This window comes from Sinohyriopsis cumingii, chromosome 17, assembly GCF_028554795.1.
Source record: "Sinohyriopsis cumingii isolate HCF-2022 chromosome 17, ASM2855479v2, whole genome shotgun sequence".
Taxonomy (NCBI): Eukaryota; Metazoa; Mollusca; class Bivalvia; order Unionida; family Unionidae; genus Sinohyriopsis; species Sinohyriopsis cumingii.
The window spans coordinates 21,483,771-21,508,195 of NC_142977.1; the positions used below are offsets into that span (position 1 = coordinate 21,483,771).

Below are 24,425 nucleotides of genomic sequence, written 5' to 3' on the forward strand. Positions count from 1 at the left end.
ATATTAGCATGGGGTTTTGATGAAAAGACTTTTAAAGGACGTTTAGCTGGTCCAAATTGGAAATGGTGCCGATCTGACATAAAGTGTGGCCATCATGACAGTCGTCTTGAAAATATTGTTATTGGTACTTCTCTTCAATGGAAATAAATTCATATCAGCATGGGGTTTCTGTCTGAAGACTCCTCCTGATATCTAGTTCCTAATCTGATATACATGGCAGGCACCATGGTAGCCATCATGAAAATCATATTATAATTCTCCTTTTGTTATTTTCACGAAATGATTTATGATGTCTAGATAGTCCTCATTGATAATGGTTCTGATCTTATATTCAATATGGCTGCAAAATCTTAATATTGCGCAAAGAAATCAGAGATGGTATTACGACTCTATGGTCTTAAAATTAGTTACAAGGAGCGATAACCATCAAGTTTTATATGAACTGAGTGTATAATTTATTCCCTAACATTCAAAGTGAATAAGTGAAAATAACTTACAGTATGTTGAATGAAATGTTAAAGTCCTAAATGTTCTATCAATTGCAAAAGTTTTAAGTAATCTGAATGAGTTCCAGAGGTATTCCAATCAGTATTCTGTATTGTAATGATGTATCAACAATACAGAAGAATCAATGTTTTAATCCCAAATAATGAATTCACAGTAATTCCAATGAATGATTATTATAGAAATTAATTCCTCTCAGCATAACTCTTCCAGGGCTAATAGTAGTACTACAGATACCTATCTCTAAGTATTAATTCTTTTATATAGAATGATGATACACAATACATCATTGGGTGGAAACTTGAAATATTTGTTGCTCATGTATTTGCCTTCAGCGAGATGGGATATGAATTTTGATCTACTCTCCCATGGGAAGAGCATCGGGGTGGGGGGGGAGGGCAATGATCCAATAAATAAAATACCAATGGCAACTGACATATTCTAAATACTTACTGACGTATTTTGTACATGCATTTATTGAAGAAGACACATTATATTGTGCAGCCACTATAAGATAGCCACCTTTGAATAAAGTCATCAATAGTATAGGGTTGGCTGATATACAGAAATTAAGTTTATAAAAAGAAGTATATGTGGCTATCTTAGAGACCAGGCTGTCAGAGTTGTTTTGCCTGTACTGCAGATTTTGTCATGAAAGACCATCTTTTTGACCATAATAGCACGGTCTCATGACAGATCATAACGCTATATATTAAATAAAAATGTACATTAAGAATCTCTCATAACAGGTGGTATCTCATAGCAGTGCTCTTTTAAGACAGGTTTACATGGACTTTGGATTACATCAGTTGGGTGGGGGAAGTTCAATACAGCATATAAAATAATGTGTGGATATCGGCCATATTGAGCCATATACATAGCTAAGGGGCTGGGGGTGTATATTCATTTAATTATTTTTATGAAACATCCTTTGTTGTCTCTTTATTTAAGCATTTCTTCCCTTCCAGGTCAGACAGACTACAAGCTTGATACAATTAGACTGCTTGGGTGTATTCCAACAACACAAGCAGAGGTAGCTAAGAAATTGCTGGAAGGGAAAAGGTCTGTTATCATCATAGGAAACCCAGGAGCAGGCAAGACAACTATGGCCCTTCATCTGGCAGATAATGAAATTTATAGCAATAGGCGTGTGGTGATTTATAGTCCAAATGATTGGAAGAGAGTGGACACAGATTGGGTAGATATTGTCATACTGGAAGACATATTAGGACAATTTGACCTTGACCTTGCTCGTCTGCAGGAGTGGATGGTTTATCTACCCACCATACAGGAGCATGTTGTTGCAGGTAAGTTACAGGTCATCATAACCACCAGAGTCGACATACTGTCAAAGGCTTACACCAACTTAGAATCAATAAAACTCTTTTCTGATGATTTGTCTCTGACACTTTCTTCAGAACAACTACAAAATTCAGAGAAGATGAGCATTTTAAATAGAGAGCTTCAGAGACATAAAAGAACTATGACTGAAAATGAAATGGAAAAATGCATAGCTACTTTTAGTGACTTGATTGACTTTCCACAATGCTGTTCACTATTTGCTGGGGATAGTAACTTATTTAATAAAGGACCGGCCTTCTTCAAATCTCCAGAAAAATTATTTGTTGATAATATCTCCGAGTTGGAGCCTACAAGATTTTTATCTCTGGTTTTTCTTTTTTGTAATGGTGGGATATGTGAAGAGCATTTATCACTGGACACTATGCCGGAGTCATGCAAACAATTATTGATGGAGTTGGCTTCATATCTCCACATTTCAAAAAGGGAGGTATCTGTCACATTACTAAGGGATGTTTATAAAAGTTTTTTGGGGTTGTATGTTGTGAAGTCCATTTCACATGAAATCAGTTTAGGGTCTTTTGTTGCAAAACGTTGCATCTTGTTCTCTCATGATGTAGTCTGTGAGGCTGTGGGACAGGTCCTTTGGGATTGTTGTCCAGAGATAGTAGTGAAATATGGTGATGCTGAGTATTTTTATCAGAGAACCTACGCTGCAGAAACCCAAGACAAAACTTTACAGAAAATGTTTATACCTGTGTCTTTATATGCAATTTTGGCAGAGCGGATGGTGTATGATGTAGTGAAAGGACTTGTAAAGAGTGTTGTGAAACATTCAGCTCTCAAACAGCATCAGTTTTTGATGAAACTCAAAAATGAGTTGCAAGACGGTGATATGGTCAGGGATTTTTTCAGTGACAAATTTGAGTTCCAGATACACCAAGATCTAATAGAAGGAGAGTGTATCACATTTTTGCAGCATCTAATGCTAAGTGATGTAGATGTCGTCACATCTGTGTACAGTCAGTTACTGGAATTCTTGGCATGCACATGTAAGAATAACAGCACTGCATGTTGGCAGTGTAAAGAAAAGCAAATGCTACTGGAATTGTCTCTTTACTACCACCATTTTGAGATTACAGATAAACTAATTGCTATGAATGCATGTTATACACACATAAGTCTTAGTAATGCTTCCAGACATGGTGATCTCAAAAGAGTTCAAATTGTCCTTGAGAGCTTGATGAAGAGGAAGATTTTCGATCCAATATGCGATGAGACAAAAGTTGCATTATGTAGAGCCTATATATCAGGAAACCAGGATGTCATAGATTTTTTCCTGAAAGAAGGGATCACACTGGATAGCAGGCATGTAGTAGATGTTGTAAGACAAGGAGGTATTAATGCTCTAATGAAGGTGACAGAACTTCTGAAATGTCATAATATCTGGAATCCCCATTTGCATAAATATTGGACACACAAGGATTTCTTGCAACCATCAGTTTATTCAAGAACAGCCATGCCAGCTCCATATTCCACTGCACTGTATATAGCTTACTGTAAAGAGCAGTTTGATATGGCATCTTATCTTGTGCAAAATGGAGTCAATGTGTTAATGGCCATGCTTCCTAATGTGTTAAAATATAGTTCTCAGCAGGCTGTTTCCAGTTTAATACAAACTTTGAAGGACACTGGTGTCTGGGATTCCACTTGTTATGATGCATCTTTAGCATTACAAATAGCTTACAGTACACATAAATATGATGTATGTGATCTGCTAATTGAAGTTAAAGTCTCACTGACAATGGAGAATCTTCCTGCTGTTATAAGGGAATCAAAAGCACCATTTGCATCTGTTAAGAAAGCAATTCAGCATTTGAAAGCCACTGACAGCTGGGATCCAAAGTCGGATGATGCATCTATAGCATTAGAATTCGCTTATAGTCAACATAAGTATGATCTGTGTGATATACTGATTCAGGAGGGTGTCTCGCTAACAACGAAGAATCTTCCTGGTTTATCTGAATTTCAGGCATCAGTTCAGTCTGTTAGGAAAGCAATACAACATTTGAAAGACTGTGACAATTGGGATCCAAAGTGTGATGATGCATCAAAAGCTTTAGAAAATGCTTATAATCGACAGAATTATGATGTTTGTAATTTACTGATTCAGGAAGGAGTCTCACTAAGAATGAAAAATCTTCCTGGTTTATGTGAATTTCATGCATCAGTTCAGTCTGTTAAGAAAGCAATACAACATTTTAAAGACAATGGCAATTGGGATCCAAAATGTGATGATGCATCAAAAGCATTAGAAAATGGTTTTAGTCAACAGAACTATGATGTGTGTGATCTACTGGTACAGGAGGGAGTCTCACTAACAATGAAGAATCTTCCTGGCATTACATATGGATTTAAATCTTCGTTTGAGTCTGTTATGAAAGCAATTCAACTTTTGAAAGACACTGCCAATTGGGATCCAAAGAATGCTTATCCATCTATAGCATTAGAAACTGCTTATAATCGACAGAAGTATGATGTGTGTGATCTGTTGATTCAGGAGGGTGTCTCACTAACAATGAGGAATCTTCCTGGTTTATGTAAATTTCAAGCATCAGTTCATTCTGTTAAGAAAGCAATACAGCATTTGAAAGACAACAACAATTGGAATCCAGAATGTGATGATGCCTCCAGAGCATTAGAAAATGCTTATAATCAACAACAGTATGATGTGTGTGATCTACTGGTTCAGGAAGAATGCTCACTCACAATGAAGAATCTTCCTGGTATTATATTTGAACTTGAAGAATCACTTTGTTCTGTTATGGACGCATTACATCAGCTGAAAAAGACTGACATTTGGGATCCAAAGTGTGATTATGCATCTAAAGCATTAAAAATTGCTTATAAACGGCGGATTTATTATGTTTGTGATCTACTGGTCCAGGAGGGAGTCTCACTAACAATGAAGAATCTTCATCGTGTGATATTGCGACCACTTGATGATGTGAAAACAGCAATCCAGCAGTTGAAAGACACTGCCAATTGGGATCCAGAATGTGCTGATGCATCAAGAGCATTACAATATGCTTATAGTAAACAAAAGTATGATGTGTGTGATTTACTGATTCTGGAGGGAGTGTCACTGACAATGGAGAATCTTTCTCGGCTATGTGAATTTGAAGACTCTTTTCAGTTTGTACAGAGAGCAATACAGCAGTTGATAGAAACTAAAAAATGGGATCCAAGTTGTGATGATGCATCAAAAGTGTTAGAAAATGCATATTATCAAGAGAAATATGATGTGTGTGATCTACTGGTCCAGGAGGGAGTCTCACTAACAATGAAAAATCTTCATGGTGTGATATTAAGGCCACTTAATGATGTGAAAAGTGCAGTACAACACTTGAAAGATACTGACAGTTGGGATGCAAAATGTGACTTTGCATCTAGAGCATTACAATATGCGTACAGTAAACAGAAGTATGATGTGTGTTATCTACTGATTCAAGAGGGAGTCTCCCTAACAATGGAAAATCTTCCTGGTTTATGTGAATTTCAGGCATCAGTTCAGTCCATTAAGAGAGCAATACAACATTTGAAAGACAGTGGCAATTGGGATCCAAAGTGTGACGATGCCTCTAAAGCACTGAGAAATACTTATAATCGACAAAAGTTTGATGTGTGTGATCTTCTGGTCCAGGAGGGAGTCTCACTAACAATGAAGAATCTTCCTGATATTATATTTGGATTTGATGCCTCATTTCATTCTGTTAAAAAAGCAGTACAGCAGCTGCAAGAGACTGACAACTGGGATCCAAAGTGTGGTGATGCATCTAGATCATTGCAATATGCGTACAGTAAACAGAAGTATGACATGTGTGATCTACTGATTCAAGAGGGTGTCTCACTAAGAATGAAAAATCTTCTTGGTTTATGTGAATTTCAGTCATCTGATCAGTTTGTTAAGAGAGCAATACAGCATTTGAAAGAGAGTCACAGTTGGGATCCAGAATGTGATGATGCATCAGAAGCTTTAGAAAATGCGTATTGTCGACAGAACTATGTTGTGTGTGATCTACTGGTTAAGGAAGGAATCTCAATAACAATGAAGAATCTTCCTGCTGTGATCTTAAGACCAATTAATTACGTGAAACAAGCAGTGCAGCAATTGAAAGATACTGCAAATTGGGATCCAAAGTGTGCTTATGCTTCTATTGCATTACAGTATGCTTATAGTAATCAAAAGTATGATGTGTGTGATTTTTTGGTTCAAGAAGTAGTCTCACTAACAATGAAGAATCTTGCTGGTATATGTGAATCTCAAGTGTCAGTTCAGTCTGTTAATAAAGCAATACAACATTTGAAACACAGTGTCAGTTGGGATCCAGAATGTGATGATGCATCTAAAGCATTAGAAAATGCTTATAATCGACAGATGTATGATGTGTGTGATCTCCTGGTACAGGAGGGAGTTTCACTAACAATAAAGAATCTTCCTGGAGTTATATTTGGATCTGAAGCATCGTTTCAGTCGGTCAAGAAAGCTTTACAGCAGTTGAAAGACACTGATAGTTGGGATCCAAAGTGTGATGAAGCATCTGAGGTATTAGAAAATGCATATTATCGACAGAAGTATGATGTGTGTGATCTACTTGTCCAGGAGGGAGTCTCACTAACAATGAAGAATCTTCGTGGTGTGATATTGAGACCACTTCATTATGTGACGACAGTGGTGCAGCAGTTGAAAGAGACTGATGATTGGGATCCAAAATGTGCTTATGCATCTAGAGCATTACAATATGCATTTAGTAGACAGAAATATGATGTTTGTGACCTACTGATTCAAGAGGGAGTCTCACTGTCAATGGAGAATCTTCCTGGTTTATGTGAATTCGAAGAATCTTTTCACTTTATAAAGAAAGCAATTCAGCATTTGAAAGACACTGACAATTGGGATCCAGAGTGTGATGTTGCATTAAAAGCATTAGAAAATGCATATTACCAAGAGAAATATGATGTGTGTGATCTACTGGTCCAGGAGGGAGTCTCGCTAACAATGAAGAATTTCCATGATGTGATATTAAGGCCACTTGATGATGTGAAAAGTGCAGTACAACAGTTGAAAGACAGTACCAGTTGGGATCCCAAGTGTGCTTATGCATCTAGAGCATTACAGTATGCATTTAGTAGACAGGATTATGAGTTGTGTGACTTGCTTATTCATGAGGGAGTCTCACTGGCGATGAAAAATCTTCCCGGTTTATGTGAATTTAATGCATCATTTCAGTTTGTTAAGAAAGCAATACAGCAGCTGAAAGACAGTGACACTTGGGATCCAGAGGGTGATGATGCCTCTAAGGCATTAGAAAATGCTTATAATCAACAGAAGTATGATGTGTGCGATCTTCTGGTCCAGGAGGGAGTCTCACTGACAATGAAGAATCTTCACGATGTGATATTGAGACCACTTGATTATGTCAAAACAGCAGTCCAACAGTTGAAGGACACTGACAATTGGGATCCAGAATGTGCTTTTGCATCTAGAGCATTGCAAGATGCATTTAGTAGAGAGGACTACAAGTTGTGTAACATACTTATTCGGGAGGGAGTATCACTAACAATGGAGAATCTTTCTCAGTTATGTGAATTTAAAGCATCAATTCATTTTATTAAGAAAGCAATACAACAGTTGAAAGACAGTGACAGTTGGGATCCAAAGTGTGATGATGCATCTGAAGCTTTAGATAATGCTTTTAATAGACAGAAGTATGATGTGTGTGATCTACTGGTCCAGGAGGGAGTCTCACTAACAATGAAGAATCTTCCTGATGTGATATTAAGACCACTTGAGTATGTGAAAGCAGCAGTGCAACAGTTGAAAGACACTGCAAATTGGAATCCAAAGTGTGCATATGCTTCTAGAGCATTACAGTTTGCTTATAGTAAACAGACAAATGATGTATGTGACATTCTGATTCAGGAGGGAATAACACTGACAATGAAGAATCTTCCTGGTTTATGTGAATTTCAGGCATCAGTTCAGTCTGTTAAGAAAGCAATACAGCATTTGAAAGACAGTGACAATTGGAATCCAAAGTGTGATGATGCATCAAAAGCATTAGAAAATGCTTATAATCGACAGAAGAATGATGTGTGTGATCTACTGGTTCAGGAGGGAGTCTCACTAACAATGAAGAATCTTCCTGGTGTTGTATCTGGATTTGAAGCATCCTTTCAGTCTGTTAAGAAAGCAATACAGGAGTTGAAATGCACTGACAGTTGGGATCCAAAGAGTGAGGATGCTTCTAAGGCATTAAAATATGCTTATTATCGACATAACAATGATGTATGTGATCTGCTGTTTCAGGAGGGAGTCTCACTAAAAATGTAGAACCTTTGCATCTTTTTGTGGATTCATTATCTGAGCATGCAGAAAAATTAGCTTCCTAGAGTATTTGTGAGCTTTTAATAAAACATAGTATTTGTCTCTCAGAAATATATATATATATTAAGAAGAAGATAAGCTGTGAGGGTGTGCAAGTATGCAAATTGCACAAAATTTGTACATTTTCAGACACTTAGAGAGCAGTGATGCACAAAATATTCCCATATAAAAATTTCCTTGGCACTGTATAAAATTGTTATTAAAATAAATTATTGTCATGACATGTGTTTATGTTCAGGTAGGTCCTTGAGATAACTGGTTGCTAACTTAAATTTGATTGTCACATTGGGCCCTGGAACAATCATTTTGTCATAGTTTTAACCTCACACTCATTAAGGGCATTTTCACATGATCATTTTTAAAATACATGTTTCTAATAATAATGGTTGATTCCCAACATAGTTCATCTTTAGATGACAAGATCATTTGACAGATAACGGCTGGTGATAGCGATGATGACATTGTTTTTTAAAGTTTTGAAGTTTATCATCTGAGCAGGAAAATTGTCACTGGATATACCATTTTTGAACTTAAATTGATGTTGAATGCATGTCTGATGTACTTGCAGGATAGACAAACAGATGGCATGCTTGTCAGCCTCTATTCAGTGAATGATGTTTTGAAATTAAAAATGTTGTAGAAAAGACAGAATATCAAGCTTAATTAAAATACAGGCATTTTAAAATAGTCCACAATTTTCGTTTCTTTTCTCAAACAATTCAGCACTGGGGGATAATGTGCTACAAAACTATCCAGCTCTCAAAGGATTAAGATAAATTCAGTAAATATGAATATAAGAGGAAATTAAAAAGTGTTAATATTCATGTGATCAAAATACCTCAATCTCAACAAGCAGACTGTGATAGTGATGGGCGTAAAACCCTAATACAGTATGATGTAACTGGTAAGAAATCTGGCATAGCAGTCATCAAAGCACTGATTTAAGATGGTGAAACTGAATTAGAGGAGGGCAGCTTCCCCCTTTTCATAAAATCCTCGCATCATCTCCTAAACAGGTGATTTACAAATCCATGCAAAGAGCAAATTAAGTCATATTTTTGTACTGTGTATTTTAAATTATTGGATAAGTTATTGAATGGGTTTTAGGAATTGAACTGCTAATGATAGCTTGAAATGCCAGCACATCACAAAGAGTTAACAGATTCATAAATGGTTCATGTGTATTGTACATGAACAAAACTTTTGCTGTCTATTAAATGAAACTGGTACATTTAATCATATTCAATAAAATCATGGAATTATAGAACATCATTTGAACATGTCTATATTAACGTCGTCATCTTTGTTAAATTTTGTAATACAAAATTTATACATATAATACCCAGTGAATAACATAATTGTAAAATACAGCATTTCTAGCTGCATTTCTTTTATCTTTAAATTAAATCTGCTTGGGATGGCTGGTTTGGTTTGTTTGTTGTTTATCAACAGCCTTTTAATATCAGTAATTACGTACCTTTCACAAATATTATTTTTTCCACAATGAAGAAGCTTTTTCTGTGCTAAATATACCATCTTCCTGTTTTAGAAATTCCTAGAATATGTGCATCAAACCAGTCTGACTACCCATCATTGGGGCCCATATGCCAGTGTATGTCCTCATTCATTTTTTGGATAACATCTTAAGTCACACATTGAAACTTGATTGAAGACAAAAATACATTGAACTTTGCGCTCTATCAGGACTTTATATTCATATATCTATTTTGCAAAAGGTTATCTTTGTTTCCATATTTATCAAACACATTGCTTGATAGTCCAGTGATAATTTATTTAGTATGTTTCATGCGACAAGCCACATATCATAATAAATGGAAGACCGGGAGAATGTTATTCTTCATTTACGAAGATTTAGATGTTTTGAGCATACATACTATAACTGGAGTCGACGTTGCGTATCCAAATAATGTCTGATGTTGTGAATCTATGGTCTTAAAATATGTATCAGAAAGAAGCAAAACCATCTCGTGTAGTAAAATAAACAAATAATTTATTTCTCTAGGTTACAAAGTGAAAATTTAAGAAACACAGTATTCTGAATTAAGTTTAAAATAATCCTAAGTGTCCTATCACAAGTTCAAAGTTTAGAATGTTCCAAATGACTTCTAGAAGTCTTGAATATCTTGATGTGCCACACTGAATGTATTTTGAATGAGTCCTTAGTAATCCCAGTTTGTAATTACAGTGAATAATTTAAATAAACAATTCTTCTCAGATTAGATCAGAGCTATAAAGGATTCCAAAGACTGATCATAAAACAGGAATGTCTTCAACTCAAATAAAAGTAAATGTCTTGTTTACTTCTTAAATCATGGCAAGAATCAGGTAGGTTTTAAAATTTTCAATCACAGAAAACATGCAGTATAGATATATGTAACAGAGGGGAAGACAGCATCATCCAGGAGGTAACTGCTATATACCCTTAAGGAGGTAACAGCTATTTCTCATGCTTGAATAGAATGAAGGAGGAGCAGTAGCATCCCCGATAAGATAGTGTCTTGTTAGAAGAGGGCAGAATCTATAATTAAGGGCTATAAGACTATTAAAATCAGCTGCAAATCCCCCAACTATAGGATTGAGGAAGCACCTTCCAAACAACAAGCAGTCTTACTGCTGTTGGGCACAGAACTAAACCCTATATACCCCCTTCAAGTGAGGGTCAATATTCGCTAGATACCTGAGGTCAGGTGAAGAGCAGTTCTCACAGCCTCATGAGGATAATGCATCGTTTTGTCTTTTCTAGTTCTGGGGAATATTCTTTCTTTTCGATCTAGATCACCATTGAATTTAGGTGGTCGGTCATTGAATGGTCCTAGATACCAGTAATGATACAAGTTGTAGGGCATCAGTAACACATGCCAGATCTAGGTATTGGGTCAGGGATCAGATTGAACTTCTCCTGCTTCCACATTACCAAAGTACCCAACTACCGGGATATAATCTGCATTTATTCACACTATCATTGAAAGGAGATTCAACCCATGCCTCTTCTTTCCATATTTTGACCCTTTTGGGATGTGCAGTTTCCCTTGTAAGTGAGAAATCTTCCTGTACCAGCTTGGATGTCTTCTAAATGACCCTTTGCAAGTGCAAATCCTGAGGTTCAAAGATAACCACACAATTCTTAGAAGTTATCACATAAGTAGAGGGATACTCCCTCTTCTTCTAAGAGACCTAGGAGGGACGAGAAAAGTTATTATAGTTAAGATACAATGCCAATAGGGACAGTTCATTCACTCCCCATGCAGTGTCATAGAACATCCGTGTCCCTGCTTCCCAGCTTACCCTATACACTAACCTTGTGTTGATGGGAAAATTATATGATATTATTAACCTACAATTTATTGATGGGAGAAGGGCATTATACTACTCTGGCAATATTCGAATTTCATAAATCTTTAACAACTATTTTGTACTTATGCACTCATCTAGACCAACAAAAAGACAATAAACCAGAGAAAATATTTTGGACAAGAAAAACAGTGCCTAAAACTGACTTTTAAACATTTTATTACTTAAGTGTACAATTAAGAAATTTTAAATTTTAAGGGAATTTTGTTTTAGGTAAAGAGTTTTGACTTTTTGTTTTAAAGTAGTATATATATATATATATATATATATATATATATATATATATATATATATATATATATATATATAATCAACATTGAACTCTTCTTTATTTTACTAAAAAGAACAATTATAAACACATGAAAACATCAACCACACATTCTCATTTAATGTTGTAACTGTCGACTGTAATTATAGTACTAAATACTCTTTAAAACCATGGTTAAATAGTTGTTCATGATATTTTATATACACATAACAAACTCAAATGCTAACTTGAAATGGAAAAGATGCTAATAAACACGAAAAATATAATATTAACATGCAGAAAAATGGTGAAATGAGTTAACACAGATTTAACTATAGGTTTAAAACAGATTCTGTTTGCCAACTACACCCTGTGTCACATCATCAATAGAGTACTGAGAGTAACATATTATTTATAATATTTCACAAAAATAAAACTTAATTATTTTTTAAATACACCAGTGTAATATATTTGAAAATATTTGTGTGTATTTGAATAACAAGATGCACCTTCTTGGGCTGCGTTCCTGGAATCTGAGACTTTAATTTGGCAGTCTCATTCCTGCTATTGCATCTCGGGGGTTTTCAGTACCAGTCGAAAACAGCCAGTAAACAAACCCCAGTCTGATCAAACCATTGGGAAGATCAATTTCCAAAGAAGTTTCTGCAAATACAGCATCAAATTAGCCAATTCTCCTATAAGCCCACTCCACATCAACCCTACACAAGCTGGAGAAAAAGGATACATGGGCAAGGTGATGAAGATTACATTTTCTTTTCCCTTCCCAGGAGTGGTGGTGGTAGGGGGGCAAATTAGGGATGCCTAACTTCTGCTGCTGTGCACCATCCTTTAATACATGTATGTGCTCCTTTGGCTATCTTCAGAGGCCTGGCCAACAAACATATTTACATCTGCTATTCACAGAACACCATCATCTTTCTAAGACACCGATCCTCTTCCTGCAGTCAAAGGTATCAAGCTAAGTGCACATCCATTTTCATAAGGGTTCAAACATGAAGTTGCCAGCATTCTACTTAAGGTTATTTATGGCTCCCAAAAGGGGCAGGATACTGAGGTTCATACTATATATCTGGGCCAGTTTATGCTCTTCCTCCCCCTGCAATGATATACGAAACACTGCAGTTGTTGAGAACATTGCAGACAAGACAAGATTTTGATGGAAGTTACTATGCATGACCCTGAATCCAATTCACATCCAAAGTGTCAGATTTATTGAGGGGATGGGCTTATCAAGAGCACTTCTCCATGACAGTTGGATTCCTTACAATTTGGACCGTTTTCATTTCTCTGACAGTGCTAAGTCATGTCAAGGGGCATGCCTTTTTGTCTCTGTAGACATCAAATAGATCGCTGCACACATCAGATGACAAGGAGGTACTGGGATATCTTCTGTCTGCATGCAAGTCTGGAACCTTCTTCTTGGGTCAAAGTAAAAATAGATTATACTCCGAGTTCATCCCATTCCAGGACAGGAAATATCCTTGTGGAAAATAGGTCCAGAACACTTGAAACCATTATTATTTTGACTGCATTGTCAGTGCAGAGGAGACAAATTGCATGTTTTATTGATTGATGATTCAATTGGAATTAGGATTCTCTTTCTGGTTACGTAAGACAATATCTTTGAAAAATTAACAACTTAATCGGTTGTTTAAGATAGGGCACTGAAGTTCTTTTTGGTAGTTGCTAATGTAGAAGGAAGGTAGGACTAAGTTTATTTTCCCCTTAGAGGAATTTATGGTAAGCATTAAAATATCTTTTTTCAGTGAGAGAAATCTCGCCTTCAGGAGGATAAAGACTATGAAATGATGTCTATTAGGATACTTTATGAATTCTGTATTGTGGCCATTATGGAACCTTCTCATTTTACCTTCAGTTATTATCAAACTACATCTAATGCATTTTGTCTCTGGGTCCAGTTGTTATGACACTGACTTGAAAAAGCATCTCTGTGTCAGGGCTAGAAGGTGAGTAATTTTTACTTTTAATCTCTCATAATCCATCATCCATCCCCCTACTGAAAAGTTAAGCTTAATAGAAGTGACAAATTATATATTACTGAATCAGATCTAGAAATGTGGTAATTTTCATTACGAAAGAGAAAGCTTAATAATATCAACGGGTAAGTATTACATAATTAAAATTAGCTTTGCTCCCATTATTGGCTACATCATGCAGAGGAAATGGGACTTGAGTCTGGCCTGGGCTGGTACCAAACATAAGACCGTTGGATTATCAGCTACCCAAGTGGAGGAAGGGGACACCCAACATTTTCGTTTGTTGCTGATGTTTTATTTTCAGTTTTCAGCATTTGAGAAGAACAAACTTTAAAGAAGCAAATGAACAGAAGTTATCTTTAGACCCAATCTCTTATAATAGAAGGTGTCTTCCCTAAGGTACATTTAAATCGAAAATCCCTGTTGTGTTATTTTGTCTCTATTTTCTCTAAAAGGGGATGTGGAACAAACAAGTGGGTATATAGGCACTGAATTTTCTTTGTAAATTTAGTTTGTAAAGCCTTTCCTTTTCCAATTTTCTTGAGTTGTAAACAACAATCATTAGCATGGATAGGCCCAGAAAAAGTGCTTCTTTTGATACAAAACTGGGTTTGGGGGTATAACAGAGGGGCCTTTCTCTCCTAAAGTACCAAACTAGAAAAGACTTTGGCTTATGTAAAGTCAGACTGTACTTTTTGTACATCAAAGGCAATCAGTTTATTAAGATTTCTAATTGTTCAGTTTTGAGCTGTATCAATTTGTCCATGATTTTTGTCCCTTTCACTGCATCCGCTATAATTTGCTGATAGGAATTGAAGTACACTGTTAGAAATTATTAATATTATATTTATGTTTTTGGAAGACATGTTTCATCATTTTTGCAAGCAGAACATAATTTGGCAATTGAATGTTAATGAGGCAGAAGATGTTTATTAACAGTACTGCATGTCACTGGAATTCTTACCTTAAATATGCTTTGTACAAGTTTTGTCCATGTTGTTACAGGGTCAGTCAGTCAATTGAGCATTGCCAATCTAAATATATGCAAACTGTATCAAATGATAACATATAGTTTACATTAAAGGATTTTGTTGCTCTGGTGCAATAACTAAACCCCTATAACCACACGAGGACCTACATCTGGCCTTATTTCCAAAAGGAATTCAATGGGAAGCATGTAAATATCAGTAATGCATCCTTAAAGGTGCATAACAATAGCCATCTGTATCATTTTCTCTGTTGCGCACTTTGCCTCTGTGATAAGCTATCAAGACGCATGATTTCCACTCTAAATGAATGGCAAGCTTCTCTCTAATCAAGAGTAGTTATTGCTTTGTTAAAGTTCTTAAGTGACTAAATCATACAAAAATTAAAGAGTGTCTTACTTTTCCATGCAAAATACTTTTGTCATTGATTGCAATATTTAGAGATCAAAGAAAATAATTAAAACTGAAATTGCGAAATTGGCAGTTGGGACCTTCCCCAGCATCATATACAAGTACAAGAATTTTGGTTTGGCCTAACAGGTGTGAGAAGTATACATAACATATTTGAATAAACTTACTGCTTATATCCCAGGATAAATGTGTTGGATTCAAAATGTCCATGACAAAAAGCGTCACTCTCATGATAGCATTATGATATGTTTCATCTTAGCTATTTCAATCGTAATGTGTTTGTAAAGTAGAAATTCTTATTTTGTTGAATTCAGCTGTTACATTTTGTAAGCCAGTTTAGCAGTATCAGCCCTGCTTTGCCTCTTGTATCTTGTTCTTTGTTTATATAATTTTAATTTTAGTTGCATCTCTCCAAATGTACACTAAGTTTATCAATCAGTATGATTCTATATTGCTATTTCAAAAGAAGGCTAAGGTTTATTTTATAAATCATTGAACCATTATTCTTTTTTTTCAGAAGTATGTTTAGTTGGTCATATCTTATCTTGGCTGACATTAGGGTCTTATTCAACAATGGTTTTTATCCATTAAAAACAAGCCCTTAAATTGGTTATGTTTTGTTCTTTCAGAATAGGAATATTGGCCTATGTGTCATGTATTTGTGCAGTATAGTGCTGATATATAATGATACTGCTAGTAAAAATGTACGCTTAGTAAGTATTTAATATTGTACTTAGTATATATTTAATTTTGTGATGAGTTTCTGTATGCATATCATTTTCCTTTCTTATATTATATCATTATTGATGTGCTTGTGATAACTGGAAATTGTGTAATACATGTATGAAATTACACATTCTGTTCATGCACTCCTTTTGTCAATATTGATGTGCTTATAATACTTGTATTTATGAATGTATGAAATTGTACATTGTACTCTGGTACTCATGGTGTAAAAATTCATGTGCTTATGATAACTAATTATGCAAGTGTATGAAATCACACATTGTACTCTTGTACTTGTCATGTCTATAAGGATTCTTCCTCCGCCAGTTATACTTGCCACCTTGTATAGCCTATCTTGCACAGAAAAATGATGTTAAACCTAAACAACAACTTCTGATAACTTTATTTATATAAGTGCTTGCAATTACACATTGTAATCTTTTAGCAAATTTTCCAAGGTAGGCCAGTATCAGTAATTCTTTGTCAGAATCACAAAACACCAAGGGTAGCAAAACTTGTACATCAGTTTTTATCATTGTGAAAACTATTGAGTCCATATGTGGCTTTTGATTTGTGAGGCGCAAAATAATGTGTATATTATTAATTTCAAAGCCTTTTTAATATACAAGTACATATATCAAAGAACCTGTGATAAAGTAAATGATTTCTCTATGATCAAGGATGTTCTGTTGCTGAAAACGTCTAGACATATACATGTTACCTTAAATCTCTGCCACTTAATGACTGTCTTTCATTAAAATGTTTATATGGAATTTAAATATAATGCATATATCATCTGGGGCTGATATATTATGTAGTTAATTGAGACACTTGATTAATGGATACCTGTCTAAGTTTCTCACTGCCTTTTTGGTTTTGTTTTGTTTTGCTTTTGTAAGTGTGTTGTTTAACTTAAATAAATAAATGAAATTGATTGGACGGTTATATATTCATTGACTTATGACCTAAAATATTGTTTTTATATTGAAAAAGCAATACAACTGCTTTTTCCTTAATGGTGCCCTATATTAAGCAATCACCAGTCTTTAACAGTAAGTTTTTGAAAGTAATGTAGACCATGTTATTAAAAGAATAAACTCAATATTAAGCAACCACCTGTCTGCAGAAGCCAATCTCCTCACTTCCCACTGATGGCCATAGGGGACAAGTTTGTCTATAATTACTTTCCTTTACAACGATTAAAATGATTAAAATTTTAACACCATTGCCTGGAAGTCAAAGTATTATTATTATTATATCAGAATAATTGTACTTTATCAACAGTTCAGGATGCTTAGATATGATTGTACAGAGAGGGTATCCTATTTTACACGAGTTTAAAAGCATAATATAAGAAATTATTATTTTTAATATCATTGAAAAGATTTTATAAAATACAATTTGATTTATTAATAACACTAATACCATTACCAATTTTACGATGCTGAAACATTTTTATGCATATTAAAAAACTAGTATCACTTGAATTGGATTAAAATGGCAAAGTATGTTTCCAGTGGTAAGTCACTAATTAATATTCTAGTATCAGACATATTGAAACATTTTTTTGCATCTTAGCCGATGTAACAAAAGCATGCATTTGTATGTGATGTATTAGTTGTCTCGTGAAATTTGCATTGTTGCCGCCTTTTACCGATTCTTGTCACTTTTTATTAACATTACAGTAGAGGAGGCTTACATGTTTTTCAGATACAATTATTCGTTGTTTTGTCTTTGTAATTATCAGTCTATATCATCATTGTTCCTGTATATTTTACAGTTATTGTTACTGTGATATGGTAGCAATTACACTAAGGTAATTTATCACATTCAAGACTTGATTGACCAGTTTGTTGATGCATTTATTTTTCAAGTTATCCACACACATTCATGTTGTTTATGTGTGTTTTCACATAGTGTTCTAATATGTTACTTCTTTCAAAATATACTTTCAAAGCAGTCTTTCTGTTATGCCACACATACATGTAGATGTACATGCTTTTAACAATTTGTTTTCCTGCATACAGATGTTCATGAAGTTTGCTGATGACAAATGGCAAGTCTATTTGAACTAATATACCAATGATGAGTTCAGAGAGCAAAAGACATGGCAAGTCTGTTTGACCTACACTGAGCCAAAGTGTCTTTGTTCGTAGGTGTAAGTTCAGACAGTAATAGACATAGCAAGTATGTAAGCCAAAGTGTCCATGTTCTTGGGCTTTACACTGATGAGTTCAGACAGCAATACACATTGCAAGTATGTAAGCCAAAGTGTCTATGTATTTAGGCATAACATTGATGAGTTCCACCAGTAATGGACATACCAAGTCTGTTTGACCTACAAATAGCCAAGGTGTCCATGTTCTTAGGAATAACACTAATGAGTTCAAAGGCATAATGCTGATGCATTGATGCATTTATAACACAATTGGCAGTCAGTCTATGTTTGTTTTTAAAACCTATGAGATACAGAGTTTTTGTGAACCATAAAATTAATTTTATTTATATATATATATATATATATATATATATATATATATATATATATATATATATATATATATATATATATATACACACTGTAACAAATTGATTGAATGCTGCTTCCTGATTCTTGATTTCAGGTTAGTTTCATTTGAACTCTTATTGAAATAGTAGCAGTGGTTGTTGTAATAGTAGTAGCTAAGTAAGAAATAGTCTACGTGTACTACTGAACTTTTGGTTCTTTGACTAAAATAGTTCACTAAATAAAGCAAAGAACCAGTGCAAAATCTATGGTACACATCATCTTGTGACAGATAAGAGTTACATGTGAGTTCCATTGTTCATACAGCACATAACCAGTCTGTATTTTGCTGCTTGCTATTTTCTGTTAAGTCTTATTGGTAATACCTTATAGATATCGTGGTTTGATATAACCCATTTTTTGTGTGCTCATTTAGCTGTAAGCCTATGTGAGTTTAATGGTACAACCCCGTTTCTATCATGCATCATGCATCCATCAACCATTCCTATTTTGGATATTTTTTTATAAAAAAAACAACACAAAACAGTCATGACTAGATTTGGTATGTTGAAGTTTCAAAAGAATTCCAGAGATGTTTTCAGTACTCAGCAGTTGAAAGCAAGAAATGTTATTATATTTGGATTCTGGAAATTCTCGTCAGTTAGTTGAGTGTAGGTTTTTTAAAATTGACTCTTGTGATTTGTGAGATAGTTTGTGTTTGCAGAAAGCAAGATGTTGAGGTTTTCCTCTTCCAGATTTGGCAAATCAAACATTGATGTTAATCGAGAGTAATTTACATTAGGGCATGTTTAACTGATAGCTTTAATAATTCCTGTTATAGTTTATATGAGTTATTATTTTTTCTTATTTTCTGTAGGACTAAATATTTATATAGTTACATTCTTAGAAAATATAGTAGCTTGTTGAATTACCTAAGCTCCATAAACCATGACCCAAATTCAGCATTCTGATTGCCAATGGACTCCAAGCCCATGACTGTTATTAACACCTGTGAGTGTGTGTGTGTGTATATATATATATATATATATATGATCGTTGTTATTATTTTTTTCAGCTTACTAAAGTTAACATGTACATATACAAATATAAATTGTTTGCACTATTATTATTATTAGTTGCACTAGTATAATATTTTTTTTTATTACTATGTCCTTTTGTTTTTCATATTGTCTTTAGGTTTTATTGTCACATTGAAATTAACATTGATTTGGGTTACATTTTCAGTGTATTGTCATGGTGAAATTAACATTAATTTGCAGGTAATGTTTAGTGTATAGCAGTGTCACAGTAAAATTGATTTTAATGAACTGTTCTGTGTATTGTCACAGTGAAATTTACACTGATTTGCATGAAATGTTTAGTGCATGGTATTATAGAAATTATGATTTATTTAGGTGTAACATTTATTGTAAATATGAAACATCTCATTGTAACTGATATTGAATATTAATAATATTTCAGTTGTTTTAGCTCACAAGGCCATAAAGTTACCTTTAGTAACCTTACAGTGTACTGTATTTCTGTCCGTCTATCCTATATTCATGAACAATTGCTTGTTTTACTCTGGAGGCCATATTTCGGATCTGATTTTGATGAAACTTTTGAACATGAGTTAGATCGTCAGGATCAGAGACATAATAACTAATGTTATCCTGCATCTTGAGCCTGAAGACAATATTTCTAATCTGCTTTTAATTAAATTTGGAATATAAGTTTATATCATCTGATATTTTAGTCGCATTTGTAAGACATTTTTTGGGGTGCACATTACTGGCTATATAGGAGAATAAGAAGCTAAGAACCTTTCCCATGACACAATGAGGTGGCAGAACCAGACTGACCGGATCAGGTGTCAAATTTGTGTCACTCAGATTTTGAGTTTGATACTCTATTATCCGGCCAGATTTCTGGTCTGATTTTAATTGAAATTGGAATATTAGTTTGTGTCATCATACTTCGAGAAAAGTGTGATAATGATCAAGATCCACACATAATACTGAGATGATTTTGTATTTGATTGTTTAAGATTGTTAAAATGCATGAGACTATATTTCTGATCTGATTTTTATCTCTCTTGGAATACAGGCTTAAATCGAGATTGCAAACACGGCTGATTGTGACCAGTCGTAGAACAGAAGCATTATAAAGACCTCAGATGAGTTCAATAATGAGTGGCATATATTGTTGACATAATCCTGCATTGACATTGAGCTTCAGTTTTGGAATTTAGGCTTATATGTTGGAGAAGTTTGTTAATGAACAAAATAACGCATATTATTGAGATGATCTTAGATTTGTGTCTCTGAGTTTGTCCCTCTAGTATTCTTGGAAAGTGGTGGACATATTTGTGTTTTTGTCATTCCATCACTTTCATTTTCTCCCTACAATTTTCGAGAATTGATTTATGATGAAATTTGGTATATTTAAACATCATTAGAATGCCTCATTGGTGGTACTATCCTGAAGGCCATTAGTCTTCGCTATTAAGTTTTCAAGCCACTGACCAACTGAGCCAGCATACTTCCAAAATGCACTGACCCAAACTAAATTTCATTGGCCCACAGAACATAAAAATATTAAGCTTGCCGTAGTATTTTCTTGTAATAATCTTAGACTTACATTAACCAAATATATGTTGTCTTGAAAATGAGAAAATCATTGAATTTGTTCTTATTTATTCCAACATAAAAGAAAATATCATAAAAGTGACAAGTTTTTTTGGCATCGTTCCATGGTCAATATCTTCATCGCTTTTATAACTTCTATTGCCTGACTTGACAACTTAATTATAGTTCTGTTGACTTAGAGATTTCACGCTATAAGAAACCAAATTAGACAAGCTTACAGACTTTAAGCATTGAAAATTTATATGAAAATATTCGTAAGAAAATTATATAAAATGTCAAAAGGTCATCGAAAAATTTAGCTATATTTCTACAGCTTCTTTGTTACTAGCCTCTGTCTTAGAAATCGTCCCTCTTACAGTTACGCTATGGCTGAATTTTCATCAGTTCTTCAGCCCACATGTGTCCATTGACCAGAAGGTGTTCTCTATACATGATGGTATTTAAACCACAATGCAATAACAAAGCTAACACTTAAAGTAAATGCATAATATTGATTTTGTTAAAATTTACTCTAGACGTTATTACACCAATTAAGGCAGTTTTCAAAAAACTGATTTTCATCATAATGCAAATAATACAATATTTCTTATTTCTCATTTCTTTGCATTTTTCAAAACTTATTTATTTGAATATTCCCTGCACCAGCGAACCTGTGAACTGAATTTCTCTTGCCAAAGTAAAAAGACACTCGCCTCGGGTTTCATACTGGCGCTAATTTCGAAGACTGGGTTAAAGTCATAGCTTAATATTTCATTTTTTCAATGTCACGTTTCCTTTCTGTCTCATAACTTTTACGTCTTTCAGATTTAATGATGCAATTTGGTATAAATTTTCATCAGAAGGTGTCATATACAACATCAGCGTGTCAATTCATGGGCAAGAATATGATGCCATATTTTAACTTTTCCATCATCCTTTACCTTTTGCTCAATAACTTTAACGCCATTTGTGTTAAAGGAAAACGGTCCTACTAAATACTGCTAAGCCTGACAAAGCCACACAAATCCTCACAAAGCCATGCAGAGTCAAATTAAAAAGTATATTGATATTGTTAATTATATTGATGAATAAATTAACGAAACCGAAAGACTAGTTTTCAATATAATTATACCAAAATAATTACCGAAAACTGGGCGACAGAGTTCAAATTCGAACAATGATTAACGATTGATAAAGTCTCGACACAATCGTAATTGAAATGCTTGTTATTATTTTATTATTTGTTCTTTTGACTGATTATGGACAGGAAATGCAATTTTCCAATTTGTGTTATAACGAGTTATACATTTTTATCTCTACTTTTGTCCATATTTGACACAACATAACGAAGGTACACAAAGCCAGAAAAAGTCATATTAGGAAGGTGTATTTATGTTGCAATATCACATTGATGAATAAATAAACCAAACCGAAAAACTAGGGTTATACAAGCACCCCATAAATAAACCGCGAATTGGAAGATTAATTAATCTGGATAATAAAGAAGTCAAACAAAATTATATTTTAAATGTTTTGTATTTTATGAGTTCTTTTTCTCATTTTTACCTTGTTTTTCTATGGAAATAAATTATTTGTTAAATTTTACTAAGCTTGTTGTCTTCACTTTTTTCTTCTTACGTATCTTTAAGTACGTCATAGAGAGTTATCAAACACACGCTGGTAAGCTCAACAAGTGTCGATGTTTGACAAAGCGTAACAAAGACACACAAATCCTGACAAAATTGTAACTAAAATGTATAGTTTTAAAAGAATATACATTCCATAAATTATCGACAGAAATGGCTATTTTCACACAGGCAGATAATGTCAAAAAATATCAGATGCAAAGTAATAACTGAAAGTATTGTTATCATTCATAACTTGAAAAGTAAATCCTGTTGATTAAATCAATATAAGTCACACATATGATTTATAGATGAAAGATGGTTTTTATGAAGAAAGTAGGGCACTACAAACATATATTCTTGAATAATGAATGCTCATCATGCATTAACAATAGGTAATTAAAACATTTTAATATATTTAAAGTTGATGTAAGACATTATTCTGCCTTAAGTAAAACTACTACATAAAATTCTCTCGATCGATCGATCGAAATTCAAAAACAAGCAGTACGTAACATCCTTCATGGGTTTATAGACATTGTGTTAATTCACAAGCAAAAATTTTCTATTCTCGTCTTTACATGGATTTATATTCGCCCTTATTTTGATACTATGGTCAGCAGAGAGACAGACAGACAGACAGAAAGAGACAAAGAGAGAGACAGAGAGAGAAGCCTTTGGACATTTTAAAATTTTATTAATAATCTATTTTTAGAACCGTATAATAGGTTGAAGGTACAATGACAGCATCAACAAAGCCTTAAATGCATTACATATGTGTGCCCGTAACCAATACATTTAACTTACTGTGTCGACCGGCAATTGCAACTCTGTATCATTGATAATATAAACACTTTAGATAAGTTCCAAGGGAAGTGTACACATACCGTTAAGACGAATGATATTCTTGTCGGTTACTTGGTACAATTTCAATGTTTGGTTTTTTTTTTTTTTTTTTTTTTCTTTTTTATCCAACCCAATTTATGTTTGTCTCTCGGGACTGTGATCATCTTTTTAGATTAAATATTTTCTTTTCTTTTTCTCAAGATAATTATTGTTTTTTTTCTCCAAATAATAGCAAGGATATAATATTTTGTTTTGGTATACCCCTTTACAAAAGTTTTCGTGGTTAGCACCTCTAATTATTATCGCGTTGATTCTTGGACTACGGGCAGTGTCGCCCCCAATAAGTTTTGTATCTAAGATGTATCGGTCCTACTAAACACAGCAAAGACGCCCAGACATATATAACTATTGTGAATTACGTTAAATATTAAATCATGCATTTTCTCAAACATTTTCTTCTTATCATTATTTGTACAATCTTGTAACATTCTAAAACTATTTAATTACGATTAGCATAAGTTTATATCTTCCCAAATGTAGGTTGCATTTTCTTATTTATTAAATCTTCTCTTTCTTCTTTTGTTTGACAGTAAAACATCCTCGTGTCAATTTATAAATATTTAATTATGTTAAGTGTTGGGAGAAAAAAATAGCAGCAGGGGGGGCGAATCGGACATTTTGTCCAATCGTTATTTGGCTTAATTAGTACTTTCTGCACTCAGCGGATCCGGTGTCGTCAGCGCCTGGTAAAAAAAAAACGACGTCGTCGTCGAGGGGATCGTCCGGACGTCATTTGGTTTAATTAATACC

The 24,425-nt window shown here is 34.1% G+C and overlaps 1 protein-coding gene across 1 annotated transcript in view; it reads left to right on the forward strand.

Annotated features, from left to right (window-relative positions):
- The window catches only part of LOC149777902 (uncharacterized), a 122,370-nt gene extending 99,621 nt beyond the window's left edge, over positions 1 to 22,749 (forward strand). Inside the window, exon 16 of the mRNA XM_089938996.1 lies at positions 1,473 to 22,749. Within this exon, the coding sequence (XP_089795122.1) occupies positions 1,473 to 8,197 (6,725 nt within the window). The 3' untranslated portion in view covers positions 8,198 to 22,749. The remainder of the gene's footprint in view (positions 1 to 1,472) is intronic.
- Positions 22,750 to 24,425: the final 1,676 nt, after the last annotated feature.